This window comes from Plectropomus leopardus, chromosome 7 (assembly GCF_008729295.1).
Source record: "Plectropomus leopardus isolate mb chromosome 7, YSFRI_Pleo_2.0, whole genome shotgun sequence".
Lineage (NCBI taxonomy): Eukaryota > Metazoa > Chordata > Actinopteri > Perciformes > Serranidae > Plectropomus > Plectropomus leopardus.
This window is the reverse complement of record NC_056469.1, coordinates 30,563,311-30,579,932: the sequence shown is the minus strand read 5'-3', so window position 1 is coordinate 30,579,932 and position 16,622 is coordinate 30,563,311. Positions and strand designations below refer to the sequence as shown.

Below are 16,622 nucleotides of genomic sequence, written 5' to 3'. Positions count from 1 at the left end.
GGGGGGTTCAGTTTGTTTACTGGAGAACTGACAGTAATGGTGTTGACGGGGAGTTTGCCTTTGTTACTTGTATAGCTTAAGCTATCTCCAGAGCCACAATGAGGATTTGTAGCCCCGTTGTGAGACATTGAGCTATTCATATGCATGACAGTCAGCCCTCACTGGTTTCTAAATTTGGGCAAAGCCAATGGAGGAAAAAAGAGCAAGGGAGAGAGAGAGCAAGAGATATACAGGGGATATGAAATTCCAATAAGGTTTTTTTTCTGTGAAAAGAAATTTGGGGAAGGGAAACCACATGCGTTTCTCTGAGACAAAAGCTGACGAGAGGTGGAATTAGAACTGCAATGTTTGTGCATGTTTGTGTATGTGCATGTCTTCAGGATGCATGCATGTGTTTCTATGTGACGACAGGTTTTGACAGCACAGCATGTGTCTCCTCCGTCTCTGGGATTCAGTCAGAAGACAGGTCTGTGTTCACTTAGCTCAGGTAGTTCAAACAGTGCAGTTCAGTGAATATAAAAGTACATCATGCTCACAGTTGCTGCGTTCAAATGTCTGTAAAGTGAAAGGGTGCCTTTTGTTTAGTGAGATTCGTACGAGCTCTGGGATAATCCTTATACATTGGTAAATCAACAGGCACAAGTCCAACATAGAGTTTGACAGCGTTGGCGATGATCCACAAAAGTTACTGATGTTGAATTTTGTTTTTGTTTTCTTCACACTGAAATTCAGTCCTTTGTGTCTAGTGGAGGAAATGATTACTCCCACATAGGCTTTAGTCACAAAAATGCAATTACTTTTAAGTTTCACAATGTTAAAAAGAGTAAAAAACTTTAAAAAGTTAAAACACTGTGTAATTGTCGGTGCATGTAATTCCTATCACGGATGGAGGACAAATCCCTTCCTCAGCTGTAAGAAGGCAAATTTTTTCACACTCAACCTCCTGGTTCACTCTGGGCTGTGCACATGGCTGGACTTGTAACATATGAGCAGTGACTTTGAAAATGTGGTGGCAAATGTGACTAAATAGTCACTATCTGGAGCCCTGCAAAAGCGCTGCTTGGTTTGTGTGTCTGTGAGAGGTGGCGAGTGAGGGAACTTAAATGCTGGTGGCTCATAAAAACCATGTGACAATTGTTATATCGCACATTGAACAAGCCGTGATACCTCGATGTATATTTGATATATCGCTCACCTCTAATTTAAACCACAACAAACATGATACACATTTGCAAACACCCTCCGGTAACCAATCCTCTGCTCCCTCTCTACCAGCAACAGTCTGCCTGGTAACCTGCAGGTACGAGCCTGCCAGCTGCCAAACCTTTGGCTCCGCAGGGAAGAGCCACATCCAATCCACACGCACACACATTAAACGCCCTGGTCTCTGTTTCTCTGTCTCTCTCTGTCCCTCTCTCTGGGTGTCCACTCATTCTGTTTGAAATATAGATAAGCTGTCAGCAGCCTGTCTCCAGCTCTCTGAGGCAGCGCCTGGCACACATGTTTAAATCATGTCAGCAGACGTGACCTTGGGCTGGGTCACTTTTCGGCTCGGCAGCCGACAGCTGGACGTGAACACATACAGTATACACTGATCTGTGAAAGTGCAGTGAGCACAAAAATGCTCACATTGTGAATTTGGGATGGTCAATTTATATTAATATTTTTGACCAAAGACCTTGATATCAATATTGAAGAGTTAACTATTGGGGCTTTCCTTTATCGTAAAACCACCCATGAACAGGGGCTACATACTCAATAATATGGAAATAATAACCAAGTTATTATTATTTATAACTCAGCCCTTCATGCATGTCGTCCCCTCTCTCTCCCCCTTTCACACGTATACTCTGTCCTTTCAAATAAAGGTGAAAAAAGCCAAAAAAATAGCTTATTGTAACACAACTTTATGCTCTGAATGGTTATTTAAAGGGCCATGGCAGTGGTTTCACGGGATTTAGCTACTTAAAACAACCATCAATCGACAGAAAATGAATCAGTTACTAGATTGGAAGATCAATTTAAAGGATAGTTCACCCAAAAATGAAAATTCAGTCATTATCTACTCACCCTCATGCTGATGGGAAGTCAGGTGAAGTTTTAAAGTCCACAAAACACTTCCAAATTTTCATGAGGAACAGGCATTGCACTCATCTCCCAAAAAAATGAAGCAACAGTTACCTGGATTCAAACGTTAAAAAAATACATAATAAAACCACGAAATGTCTCTTGTGAACTTTAAAACTTTATCCAACTATTCATCGGCATGAGGGAGAGTAGATAATGACAGAATTTTCATTTTTTGGGTGAGCTTTCCCTTTAATCATTGAAGTCAACTTTCCAATGAAAACTACCAAACACTTCACGGTTCTAGCTTCATGACGGTAAATGACATTTTTGACAGGTGCTTGAACAAAACAAAACATGTTAAGACATCACCTTCAGTGTGATGAGCACTTTTCAGTTTTCTGATCATTACCAGAGCAAACAATTAACAAAGAAAATAATCTGTACCTCATTGATGAATTATAACTGTGAAAATAATTACCAGTTGAAGCCTTAGCTGAAATAATAACTATACTGAGGCCAGGCTGACAGCTTCAAGCTAACAACTTCCTTTCAAACACTGTGTGCGAGAAATCCATGAACAACAGCAGGTTTGCGAACATGTCCGTGAATATTAGGAACAAACCGCTTCCAAACTGACTTGATATGTGCAGCCAAAGAACTCAGATCTACATTCAAACACCAACACACCAAAAACTACTACAAACTCGACACTTTAAGTTTCAGTCTCTGTGTGTCAGCACTGTGCACCGGCTGTCTGTCGCTGATCCTCTCCTCTGTCATTTTGGTGCTGATTTCAGCTGCTGTGTGTCACTTTTCTGTCACCCTGCCACTCCAGCTATCTGACTCTCTCCCTTTGGTTTGCTTCTGTGTCTTTCAGTCCCAGCGCTGTCACTCCCTGTTTTTAGTGCGACTGTATTTGCATGCCTCGCCCTGCGACCTTGACTGTGTGAGTCACGGGGGGATGGAGAGCAATTTTACTGAGGGCGCACGGTGGTTTTTGCAAGTGTAAACAACTTATTCTCAGTCGGCCCGCCGGCTGCTCGGCTCAGCTCTCAGTCAATAGGCGCAAGATAATGTTTATTCGTGCACGCAACCGGTGCATTCCCCTGACGGACTTGACGCCCCCAGCAACCAACTCCTTCTCATCCACTTCTCCCTGTCTCTCTCTCTCTCTGCTCGGCTCTGCCTCTGTCTGCATTATCACCAGAGACAGGCTGCTCCCTCTAGAGCACCGAGACAGAAACCCTGTGTCGATCTCACCTGAGTGATCCCTGTCGCGCCGGCAGGGAACCGATGGTGGGCCTCGGCGCCTCGCATTTTCCGGAAAGGCTTCTTTCCAATTATGTGCCAAGGGGCTGACGAATGAGACGGAGAAGCGTTGAACTGGGGGAGGATGGAGGGAGCGGAGGTAGAGGAAAGGGTGGATGGGGGTGAACAACGACAATGTCTGTATTGAGAGAGTAGATGTCTGAGAGATGTCTTCAATTGAGCGTGCACGGGTCCTAAATAGGTTTTCAGGGAGGGGAAATAAAAGAGCCTGTCATCCCTCTGCTCCATCTCTCCTACTGTCTTGCTCACTCCCTCCTTCTCTTTCTATCTTTCCTCTCCCTCCCTCTCTCCACGGGCTCTCCAGCCGCCTCTCATCCCCCTATTATTAGGGCCCAGTAATGAAATGTGGAGTGTCTCGTATTGCTGCCTGGGCCTCGGCAAACTGCATTAGTGTGTAAATGGTGTGGGAGTAATGAGAAAGCACTCAGGCCAGCCGGGAAGACTGGACCACGGGGCGCGTATTGTGTCCATGTGTTTGTGTGTGTGTGTGTGACTGCACGTAATGTGCACGGCATCAAATGAATAACAAGAGACGTTGGGTGGAGAGGGGTCCCCGCTCACAGGGGCCGGTGTGGTGTTATGTCTCGGATGCCAATCCTGCGATTGTTAGCTTCCAACAGAAGAGAAGCTTAGAAAATCTATTTGGTCAGCAGCACACAATCTCACCAGTGGCCTGAAGCATCAACGTCAACGTCTCTGTGTGGCTCACTTAATTTGAGTCTTTTTAAGGTGAATTATGCAGGCTTATCAAAAGGATTTATGCTTTAGTGCAGGGATACTCAACCTGCTTTGCTTGAAGGATACTTTTGGAAAATGACAGAAGGCCACTGTCCAGTTGTAACAGCCCTATACATGTTTCTAGGATTTCAGGACATATCTAGGAATTTAAGATGTTTTTAGAATTTCATGGCATTTCAAAGGTTTAAAGACGTTTCTAGGATTTTAGGACATTTGTAGGATTTTTCTATTTTTCTAGGATATCTAAGATTTAGGACATTTCTAGGATTTTTGGACATTTGTAGGATTTTTCTATTTTTCTAGGACATCTAAGATTTAGGACATTTCTAGGATTTTTAGACATTTCTACGTTTTAAGACATTTCTAGGATTCTAGGACACTTCTAAGATTGTAGGATGTTTATAGGATTTTAGGGATTTTTCTAGGATTTTAGGACATTTCTCGGGTTGAGAAGTTTTTGAGATTTAAGGACATTTCTTGGATTTTAGAACATTTTTGAATTTTAGGACATGTCTAGGACATTTCTAGGATTTTAGGGCCATTTCTTGGACTTCAGGATGTTTCTAAGATTTTAACCATTTCTCTGGTTTTAGGATGTGTTTAGGATTTTAGGACATTTCACAAATTTTGGAGTATTTCCAGAATTTTAGGACACTTTTAGTAATTTAGGACATATCTAGGATTTCAGGACATTAGTGGTTTATTTAGGGCCTGTTGTGGGGTGCAGGGATCTTCCACTGGCACCTCTTTTTGATAAGCAAGCTCTAGTTTGATGCTGTTTTATGCACTTTAGCACCTTGTGTGTACTAAAAGTAGAAGTAGAAGTTCCCTATGTGAATCATTTTATGTTTTACTGTGAATTGGAAAATGGTTGGGGGAGCACCCGGCATCCTATAAGGGACCAGATTTGGCCTGTGGGCCGTGAGCACACTGCTTTAATGCTTTAATGCCATATCGACTAACTTTTAATCAGTGGCTACATTTTGCCCTCACTAAAATCTGTCCATCTTTTTTTTTAAGTGGTGGCATTCACTCCTGGTTCTCTGAGTCCTATCAGCTACTGCACTCGCCTTGTTTCCCAGCTGTAATTAGCCTTTGTTTAGCTGTCGAGCATGAAAACCAGCAGGGCTGCGGGTCTTGAAAACCCACTGATGTAGCGCATAATGTCTCCTCTTCTTTTTTAACATCCCAGAAGGGGAATACCTGCTCCTTTTCTTTTACACTGTCTCCCTGCATAATGTATAAGCACACATTGCTCATACAAATGGCCCACACCACTGGCTATGTAATAAAGGGGTTGTGTGTGAATGTGGCTGAGTGATATCATTCCATTTCCTCTGGCCTGGAGGGCCTAACGGAGCCGCAGAGACAAGACAGACATGCTCCATCCAGTAAATACTCTTTTCACGGCTGGGTTTTTTCTCTCCTTTTCCGCAGATATGCTGCCTAAGTCGGTGGAAAGTGTCTTCATCTTTCAGGAGGCGAGCGAGGGCGAGCAAAACGCTGCCACCCCGACATACGATGCCATCGTAGTGGAGCAGTGGACCGTCATTAACGTGAGTGGAGAAATTTGTCTTTTCCTTAAAGTGTCATGGGCTTTTGTACTCTTGTCTAAAAGGTTGCATAAAATAATTCTGCAGTCCAAATGACTGATTCCAGGCTATTTGTAATTAAAGCAGCTTAGTATCCAAGGAATTACACATCCAAATTACGTATTAGACGATTATACACCTCAGGATTTACAGCGTTCAGTTCCAGTGAGAGGAGCGGAGTGACCTATGTGGATGAGGAGTAAAGTCAAGCGTGTAGAGTTTGGGGTGGTGAATAAGTGTGTAGTACCATGCAGGAGACAAGAGACCAGAGTGTCTCACTACAGACCTAAAATCAGCAGCCATATCTTGATCTACCAGTTGTTAATTAAAAGTTAAACCTGAATTAATTAGCAGAAAGGCAGATGCTTTTGTACAGGGCACAAGGGCTCACTGAATGGTTTGATGAGAATGAAAATGATGTGAATCATAAGCTGTGGCCTTCGCAGTCACCACATCTCAACCCAAATAAACACGAAGGAGAGACGACGCTAAACGAAATGACGTGTTAAACAGCGCTCTCCACCACATCAACACACCAAATGAGGTAATATCTTTTAGAAGAATAGTGTTTATCCCTCCAGCGAAGTTCAGAGACAAAAGCCCTGTTCAGACCAAAGAGTCACAACGAGACGAGTTAAAACTCTGCAACGTTCTGAAAACCGGTTAGTGTACACCAATGCGACAACTTTTCAAGGAGCAAATAATGACTGTAGAGGCGGCGATGAAAGCCCCCTGCTGCGTCGCCCTCACATTTTCGTGTCTCAGCCAGAAAGTTTTTAAAAAAAAACACACCAAACAGACAGCCAACAAGCACGTATGTTCTGCATCTGCATGAGAGGTCTGTAATCATCATTCAGAAAGGGGATTGGAAGACCGCCACGGCGCTAGTAAGCACATTAACAACCAAACCTTATACTGAAAGAACAAAACATATTAACTGTGCACCAGTCAACAACACAAGCCCTTAGGAAACATTTTTGTTTAAAGCTCAATGTATAAATAAAAACAAACTTACCTTATATAACAAGTTTGTTTAGACCTCCCTCTTACCTTCAGCTGTTAGTTTACTTCCTTATGTTTGTGTTCTCGTGTGCTTACCTAAACGGCCAATCATGCGGAAAAATGACGATGATAACATTATTTACTCGGAAATTAATCTGCAGTGTGGAAATATATTCGCATTTCTGAGAAAATATTGCTAAACAGAGAGCACATGTCAAATATAAACAATGATGTTATCACAAGAGGAGAAAAGGCGCATAACATCGCAAGAAAAGTCCCATAACCTCACTCAATGGAAACGCAGTCATCTCGCAATATTGTTTCATCCACATTTCAAAAAATATCGCTGAAGTTTTGTGCAACTCTGTAACGGAAACCCACCTACTGATATTGTTGTATTTAATGATCTATGTAATCCATGTTGCCCAATCCTGCTATGAGCCAAAATCCTCTTGCAGAGTCGTTTGTCTTGCACTGAAATCAGTTGTCACTCGTACATTGTGCCCTTACAGCCCCTCCTCACTCTACAGGCACCCTTTCCCCCCACAACCCCAAAGGCAAATCTGGCAAATCTCAATTTATGGGACATGTGTCGTGGCTGCTTGTCTTATCAGGAGCAAACAAGCCCTTATCTGCCCACCGATTAGCGTCTCTCCTCAGCACAAGTTCCAAGTTGGAAATTGATTTCTGTCTAGAGTTGAAGGGTTTGCGGCCATTTCGTTGCCATTCATGTGTGTCTGCGTGTATACATGTTTGTGCATGCAGCCGTATGTGCATGTGTGGATGAGTTTGTGTGTCTGTGCGTGTTTGTCGATGCTATCTCCGTAATTGAATTTAGACTTTTTTGCGGCCTGTGGCTGTCCAAGTGTGAAAGGAGACTTTTGTCCCCCAAATGTGGCTCTCTGATTGTCCAGCCCACTGCTGATGGCCACATGTGCCAATAAAAAAAAGCCTCCCGTGGTTGTCTGACAGCAGCAGCAGAGCCGGCCCTCCTCTGAGATGAATGGTAATAGTGTTACAGCTTAATGGATCTCAAGGCTTCCTCAGAAACGTCAACAGAGAATGACGCTGAACCGACACCCAGCGTTCCAGGAGATCCAATCAACTCTTCCACTGGGACTTTATCAAAAACCGTTTCACCCGAGCAATCTGCACCATGCCAAATCAGATTGACAACACACTCTTTCACAAAGGGTGATCAGGGCCCCACATCATCCCCATTCATTGTGATAACTACCTAAAATTGATATGCAAAGTATCCTCACAGCTCATTATTGTTTCTGTGCCAGGATAATTACAATGAAAAATAAGGCAGAATATTGATTGCATGAGTTTTTTTCTTCTTCTTCTTCTTCTTCTTCTTCTTCTTCATATGCGTCATCCTCTTTTCCCCCTGGTGCTTTACAGTTGTATTTATCTAAAAGTCTAACAGGTGGTTTGGATGTATGACGCTCAGAGAAGAAGAGGAAAACAAGCTGTTTCACTGAGGGCAAGCAATCATTTATATTGTCGTCAAGTGGGGGTGTATCATCTCAGGGACGGTGGCTATTCATCACTGAAGTGGGAAAAAAGTAGTTTCTAATTGTTCCATTTATAAATGAGTAACAACTAATCAGAAGATTTGCATGTGAAAAGTGATGAGTTTCAAATGGCGTCAGATCTACAGGTGTTTGCGAAGCAGCAGAGTGCATGGTGATGAGCTGCAGCACAGCAGTTTATTTGTGAATACAGATGCATAATACCGTTTATAAAACTGAGAAACTATTTTACTTTATAATGATATGTTAAATACAGAATATATGTGGTGTTTGAAAGCTCTGGAGTTCTTGGGGGGGGTTAGGCAGCTAACCCCACCCCTACCCGACCACGAATGCACTACTTTCTTTCTACTTTCGGACTAATGAATATGCAAAAGAAACCCACAAAATGATAAGAAAAGTAATATACTCAGACCAGTTTACCTTATCAAATAGAGAAATTCAACTGCATCATAAAACACACTTCATTCAAATCTGACATAGACACAGAATAAATCTCAACCAAACCATCTTTGTTTATTTTTGTTTGTAACCCAGTAAGTAAATCCACTGTTCAAACAATCACCAGCTCTGGATTGGATTAAATCAATCCTTAATTTATGGAATAAGATGTAAAAAACATGCTATTATTCCCCACATCCTCTCACTACCATTGCTGGCCACCGGCTGTTTACAGTCCTGTAACTTCTCCTTCCACCACTTGGTGTCGCTGTGTCTTTCAGCTCAGCTGACTGTTCCACCAGTAGAGACCAGAGACTGAGCTCTGGTGGTGCGTGCTGTGCACTACATACAATGACTTTAATAGAAAGAGGAGCTCCTGTATTTATGACAGTATTGTCAAACATCAGGATTTCTAAATACCCTGCTAAATTGTAATACTGTCATACCACCCAAGTGTAATAGGACAGGAATTATTTTTAAAAAGCATTGAAGTATCATGATAAAAAGCCAACAAATCAGATGTTGCATGAGACAAACAAAATCCCATGGGTCAAAAATTTGACTTCAGAAGAAATCATAGAGAGAAATTGAACAAGAAAACAAGAAACAAAAATAAATGCCAAACTGACAAACTAAGATCTAAGTGCCAAGAAAACCACTTCTACTAAATGACAGCAGAACAAAGAGGAAGAAAAACAGCACAACAACAATGAAATGAAAAAAATGACAATCAATAGAAATAAGCATATGTATGTGCAAGCTGCTCCGCATGGATTAGGCTCCATAATGCCATCAGTGCTGAAGAGCTGATACGGACATTTTTTACAGCTTTATCATGAAAAGCAAAACAACTAAGATTTTTAACAGATGTGCTGAATACATTTGATTCAGCAGTCGCCTGAATGTGACAATGACCTGAATAGGAACCATATGGAAGGTGGTGGAGAGCTCCAAATGAATAACTCATCAAGGGTCTCTGCTATGAAACTCCAATTAGGACCAGCTTCGCATCTCTCGTGTCCTGTGGGGAAATCAATACAGGAGCTGCCTTGAAACTAATGTACTGAAAGCCCTCTCTCCAATCGCAGAGTTTTAAGGAGCAAACAAAACATGGTCTCCTTGAGACCTCAGCGAGGGTTGGTCTTAATATGTTTGCTCGCCATGAGCTGCAGCAGCAGAATTTCTTTATCAAGTGGAACAAAGTGCATTAGCAGGAGGGTGTTTGTTTTGTCTTTGTGTATCCTGATAAAACAGTGAAGGAGCATCCAAGTCACAAAAACATCCATGTATTTTATTAAAAGATGAACAGATATTCACCTGAGCACAGCTGATGTCTTTGAGGAGCCTGATGTTTCTTAGAAGCTCTTTTTCATACCTTCCTCCTAATATGTTGTTTATAGCACCATTAGCCACTTCAACTCTGCCCGACACAGCAGTTGGTCCATTATCACAATTGAATGCATTGCAACAAGGTTTATTTTGAATTCCCAAGATCACACTAAAATCTTACAAATATATCTAACATGTCATGCCAAAGGGGAAATGTTTATTAAACTGTGCACAGACATGTAGAATATCTCTATCTGATGTCACGGTGCAGCTTTCAAAAACATCCCCAGTTTGAATATTTTACTTTATGTAAGTATAAGCTTCAAAGAGTTTAACAGACCTCTGCAGCCCGCTCTTCATTTCTGCTGGAGGCTAGCCGCCGCTTGAGGCTACAATACTCACTACTAGCATAACATACCAAGCTGTCTGCAGATAAGTTGCATTGTGGGTAATCTTGGTGCCACAATGTGAAAAGAAGCAATGAGAGGAAAAAAAACAGCAGTATCACTGGTTCTGCTGCTCTTTAAAATGTTCATTGTGAGTGTGACAGTGATAGTGCAATGCTAAATAGGTAAAGTACTCTTTTAAATGAGCACCGTAGTGATTATACTTCTATATAGCTAAGTTGGAAGACAGATTTTGCAAAGTTGAACATTTTTTAACCCTTGGCAATCAGAAGAAAAAAAAATCCAAACATGCAGCTTTAGGCACAAAATATACATTATGCTGTTGGTGTCTGTAGTGTACAAGAGGAAACCTCCAGGGCTGAAACTGAAGCATAACGTCTGTAAATTCAAGTAAAATACAGACTTTGCTTATCGCATGTAAATACACACCATGAAAGACAACCGTGGGGGTGTAATTCCTAAATTATGTATGTAAATACATAATTTAGGAATGGACATGGATGTAAATTCCTAAGACCCAAAAAACCAAGCCAAAATAATTGTCTATATAGTCTATAGTAGCATAGCATCATAGATGTTGATTTCAAGGGTGACACATGCCCCCCCTCCCCTCAGTATTACTGATATATAGGTATTTACTATAGAGGATGTGCATTCGTCCTCCAACCCCAATAAAAATATGAAAGCTAGCACTGGACTTTTACTTCGTCAAAATTAAAGCCATTAGCACAATAAATTAATCCAGAAAAGACACTAATTACTGCATAAAACTGACCCAGAATACAGGAAAATGAGGGTTTGATTATGTTTTTTTAAATTTTTATTTGTATCCAAGCCTCCTAATTTGAAACAAACTTATGCCCTTGTATAGCAAAAAAATCCGTAGCACTACTACCATTGCAAAGAATTTTAAAAACCTCAGAAAGACCTCAGAAAAAATGCTTTGGTTTAAACAGATCCTTACACTTACACCTACAGTGGCATGTAGCCATGCATATAATCTTGGTGTATTAAATATTTCCCCTATGCAAAAAGAAGGTGAATGGATTTCATGGATTTAACCTCCATTTCTGGGTGGCAGCACAAATGTCCAAACCTCAGCACATAAAACTAAAATTATCCTGCAAGGCCACTGGAGGAAAAAGCTTTCTGTTTGTTTGTTTTTCTTTTACTTACTGACCCTTTAAAATATTCCTTACCAGAGCAATAATACTGGCATGGGTGTTTGTTACTCTAATTAGGTACAGCAGAGATGCAGCTAAGCTCTACTGCTGTACTACTGAAAAAAAACTCCAGAAAGAAAAAAAAATCCAGAAGAAAAAGACTGCAGTGCTTTATGCATAACTTAGAAGAATGGTAAGAGCAGAAAGCAAGACAGATTGCGAAGTAACTCCCTGGTTACCAAAAGAAAAGCTGTTTATGGATATTATTAGCGCAGATTGAACATAAAAAATAACTGTTGTTTTATGAGTTTGCTGTTCACAAAATGATTTAAAGTTGAAATAACTGTTTTCTCTCCGGCTTCAGTTGAGTAGCAGATTTAATAAGGAGCTGTATGCTTTATTTTCTCAAATTTATAGCTTTTTGAGCATGTACTGTCTGCACATAGATACAAGAACGTGATTGTCAGGAAGTAAAACGTTCTCTCAACCACTTCAAGCCCTGCAGTTTGATGTCACACACTTGTTCGCTCCTTGATCTCGACAACTCGTAACCCGAAAGACAAACCAGAAAAACTGCATGGAGAGTTTAGAGAGTGGGTGAGTGTCTGCAGAAAGACACCTGAAAAGTTAATATCAGTGGAGTTCAAATTTAAAAAATGGCAGTCCAAAGTCAAAGCAAGTGAAAGGAGCTTAACAGCGCTGACACTGTTGTCACTCATTCCCAGAATTCACTTGCATCCTCGGCTTTGAAGAGCGGCACTTCACAGTCTTCACAAACTAAAGAAATGGGATTAAGGCCTCACATCACAGCATCGGTATGGCAGGGAGGACGCTTTGAAGAAATAGTTTAAGACGTAGACAAGGACAGTGGCACACGCACGTGAACGCATCGCATGTGTGTGTTCAGTCGCTTCTATCATCTTGAAATCAGGTTCATACAAAAGCCACCAACAGAGCGTCTTCCTCTGGGTTCACTGGAATCACTTCAGCGGTTGATGCAAAGAACAACAGGATGCAGATTTGTGTTTTTTTTTCCTAACATCAAACCTGGTGCATTATGCAACGTACAGTACATGATTTCTGATGTGTTTTTTTGTGTCTGTGTAAGCAGTGTGGCCTGCCGTGCTGTGCAGAGCGCCGGTGGTTAACATGTATCGCCTGTCCATGATATCTCTATCCTCTCTGACTGAGGTGAAAGAAGAGGTGACCTAGATAGAGGCAGAGTAATTTGCACTGTCCCTGCGAGTGAGAGATCGCGCCCGCTCTGTCAGACAACGTGACGATGATGCTGATAGATCCGGGGTGGAGGGAGAGGTTTTGGTTTGGAGGGGGTAGTTGTTTATCGGGCGTAGTAAGGTATAGGAAACAAGTAATAACATGCACCTGAAAGAGGAGAGGCTTAGCAGATAATAACATTTACACAAGTATAGTAGAAGTAAAATTCCTTTTATCCTTTTATCCTACGTTTTACTTCTACTCCAGAGGGAAATATTACTTTATAATATAAGTTAGTTTTTAGTTAGAGTTTGAGTCCTGAGGCGGATATTTGATCTGTTGATCCAGCCTGTTCTCACTCTCAACTTGTTAAATAGCTCTGCTCTATCAGTGATTTCGGCGTACGAGCATGACACCAAAAGCCACCTTCCGCGTCCAACCGCAACATGACCGGACGGCGTCAGATGACAACACGCTTCAAGTTTCAATTATAAAACAGTCTGAGGCCTCAAGAGGTCAAATGTTTCTAATAATTCACAAAAAATGGATTATATAAAAGTGAAATAAATAAATACAAATGTGTATTAGACTTTCACTTTTACAGCTTTTCTAAAAAAAAATAAAAATAAAAATCTAGGGGTGTCTCGTGACCTTTTGGAGCTTCAGGTCCTGAAAAGTTCTGCTTACAAACTCATAACAATCTTATGAGGTAATACATAAAAATATATCAGTCACAGGGTCCCTTTTCTGTACAACTAGTACTTTTACTTTTAAGCCTTTGAGTACATTGTAGTAGTAATAATAATAATATGTTAACTTTATTTTTCACAAGTAAAAGAGCATTTTACATTGTTGTACTGGCACTTTTACTTAAGTTAAGTATCTGAATTTGAGTAATGAGCAAAAGTGAACTGTGTAAGGACGCAGATTTGAGCCCAAATTGAGGTTAGCATGACACAGAAACTGGCTTGTCTTCATCTCGTGTTCCTCTCCTCTCTAAAGTAGGTTGTGGTTAGAAGAGGCAGCTCAGTAAAAAAAAAAAAAAAACATAGATGTTTCTTCTTAACTAGCCAGCAGGCTAATTTAACAAAGCTGCAGCGGAGGGAGGACCTCTGGGCTCCACTGTCAGGATTTGGCTCTGAGCCCTCTCTTCTTTTCTAAATTAAAGTAATTATGGCTGCTGTTTTTAAGTTGATTTGTCTAGTGATCTGTCTCAGAACCCCCATCTCAGTCATCAGTCTCAATCATCACATACTAATATTTTTCTTCCCCCTTAAAAAGTCGATGATAAAAGTTTTCACTGACAGAACAGGAGGAACAGAAACGACTGGCTGAGCTTTTGTTTTTCTAACTACCTCATCCTTTGTTATCAGGCTGCATAGTTTAGTCTTGACTGGATGGTAGACTAATGCCTCGTAAAAGTCGAAAGTTTGGATCTCTTAAATTGGCTGTATTACCGCTGAAACAATAACATTTTAAGCAAGAAAACGATGGTGAGTAGATGTCCTTGGGAGGGAAGGAAACATCGAGCACACAGGAGGCATGGATCATTTCTGATCAATAAGCCAATATATTGTCTAAAGCAAGAAAAGGTACGATCAGATGTAACAGTGAGAAAAATGTGTCACAAAATAACACAAATATTAGGTATTTATTTTTGAATGCTTTTGAAACAGCCGAAGAGGTTATTCTAGGCTTTGCAACACAGAGGATGCTGAGTTTTCTGTTGCTGTGACAACGCTCCAGGTTGAGCGTGCCTATCAGGAGCATCTGAATGCCCTTTTTTAAAGGTATTTGCTTCATCATTACTGGACTGTGTCTGCAGAACCTGTTGACCCCGGTGGTCTGCAAAATTACAGCTGCATTCAGAGCTGCTGCAAAACAGAAATTATGGTTTGTTATGTCTACCCTGCAGAGTTGGTGGAGGGGGTTTGAAGAAAAACAATACACTGGTGTTTCTCTCAGAGTGCACTCTGAACCTCCAGCTGACCTGCAGCTGCACCCTCCTCCGCCTCAAAACAAACTGTCCTACACTCACAGAAATAAAGGTGCTAACTGGAACCATGTAGGGTTCTTCGGCTTGTTCCCGTGAGAAAAGCCTTGTTGGTTCATGTAGAACCTTTTATTATGGAGCCCTTCCAGAAGGATATTATAAAAACCTTACATAAACATACCTAGAGCCACTAGTGAGGTTCTACCCAGAACCCCCTGTGAGTGATTTACAGAGAAACCTTCTACAGTTTAATGGTTCCACACAGAACCCTTTCTGGGAGTGCTAGCCAGAAAATTTCCATCTTTTATGAGTGCTAACAAGAACACACCCGGCGGTTCTACTTAAAACCCATTTATAATCCAAAGGGTTTCATCTAGAACCCTCCAAGGAGATTCTACCGAGAACCTTTTCATATTCCAAAGGTTTCATCGGAAACACACCCAGGAGTTCTACTGAAAACCCTTTCAAATTAACAAGGGTTTCAAAGCCCACCAAAGGGGTTCTACTGAGAATCATTTTTATTCTATAGTTTCAACTAGAGTGCACCCAGGAAGTTTACAGAGAAGACTTTCTTTTCCAAAGGTTTCATCTAGAACTAACCCAGGGGGGCTCTAAAAATAGTTATTGATAACATTATCTATAGATACCCCCCCACTAATTATGTTTTTAGTTCTTAATGGGACTTAGTCTTACAGAGAGCCCTTTCTTCAAAAAATGATTTATTAAAACGTTTCTGTGTAGAACCTCAGCCCTTTAGGATGAACGTTTTTGAAACCTTTTTTTCTAAGAGTGTGGGCTCAAGCTCCCAAACACCCTTCATGCCTACTCTAAAATATGATAGAGAGGTTTAGCATCAGAAACGTTCAGGTAAGATGTGTGTCGTTGCCTCAGCAGTTGTTTCAGCTCGCGTTATCAGCTGGAAACTGTGATAGTGAAGGTGCCTGACATATTCTCCTCTTCCTGCTAAGATGCCCTTTAGCAAGGTGGTTGGACTACGCCGCTCCGAGCTACAAATGTGTTTATCGGTGTGACGAGATGATCTCAGGAAAAACCTGGATTTAATTTAAAGCAGCTTTAACCGAGGCGGTTAAACTGCAGCTCCTCGTACCGTGTGGTCCTTCTTTATAGTCACTCAGATAGCATCACAGACAAAGATGGTGTCGTGATTACTTTGTTTTTTAGGCTCACAGGTTGGTGCCAGAGTGCTGATGCAGCGAGGTGGCCCTGCATAATAAGTCAGGCAGAGAGGGGAGCCAGACTCCGGGGACTGTGATTAACTCTCACCTACTCCAAAGAACAGCAAGCCATTACAGAAAAATTATTTCTCAATTTACTTTCAGGGCAGGCTTTGAACGAGAGCTTGTTTCTGGGAGTGGTTCCAACATAAACCCCCGAAAAAATGTAGATGCGCTGCTCCCTGTAGGAATTTAGAAAGTAATGCTTGTGTAAATAATGTCTGGAGCAGTGTCTTGTATTCTAACGATTAGCTCTTTGCAACCTACAACTTGATATGTGACTGCTTTAGGTCTGTTTGTGCGTGTTCTGTCATCCCGGTCAATACGGCTCTGTGGAAGAAAAATGAGGCGTTGTGTGGTGGAGTGGGTTTAAGTGTTTTGACTTGAGGTCTGTCTCATGGCAGACAATGAGCACTGCATGCTGATCAACCTCTCACTGTCTCAGAAATGCTCTCACTCTTTATTCTCTCTGTGACCACCCACTGGACCCTGATGCAGAAGTTTTCGGGGTTTTAAAGGTTTTAGTAGAAGAAAAGTACTTTATAGTCACAGCAGAATCTGCAATCGATT

The 16,622-nt window shown here is 41.4% G+C and overlaps 1 protein-coding gene across 1 annotated transcript in view; it reads left to right on the top strand.

Annotated features, from left to right (window-relative positions):
• LOC121945724 (raftlin-like) overlaps nt 1-16,622 on the top strand; it is a 133,387-nt gene that overhangs the window by 104,059 nt on the left and 12,706 nt on the right. Inside the window, exon 7 of the mRNA XM_042490029.1 lies at nt 5,575-5,693. Coding sequence (XP_042345963.1) covers nt 5,575-5,693 — 119 coding nt within the window. The remainder of the gene's footprint in view (nt 1-5,574; nt 5,694-16,622) is intronic.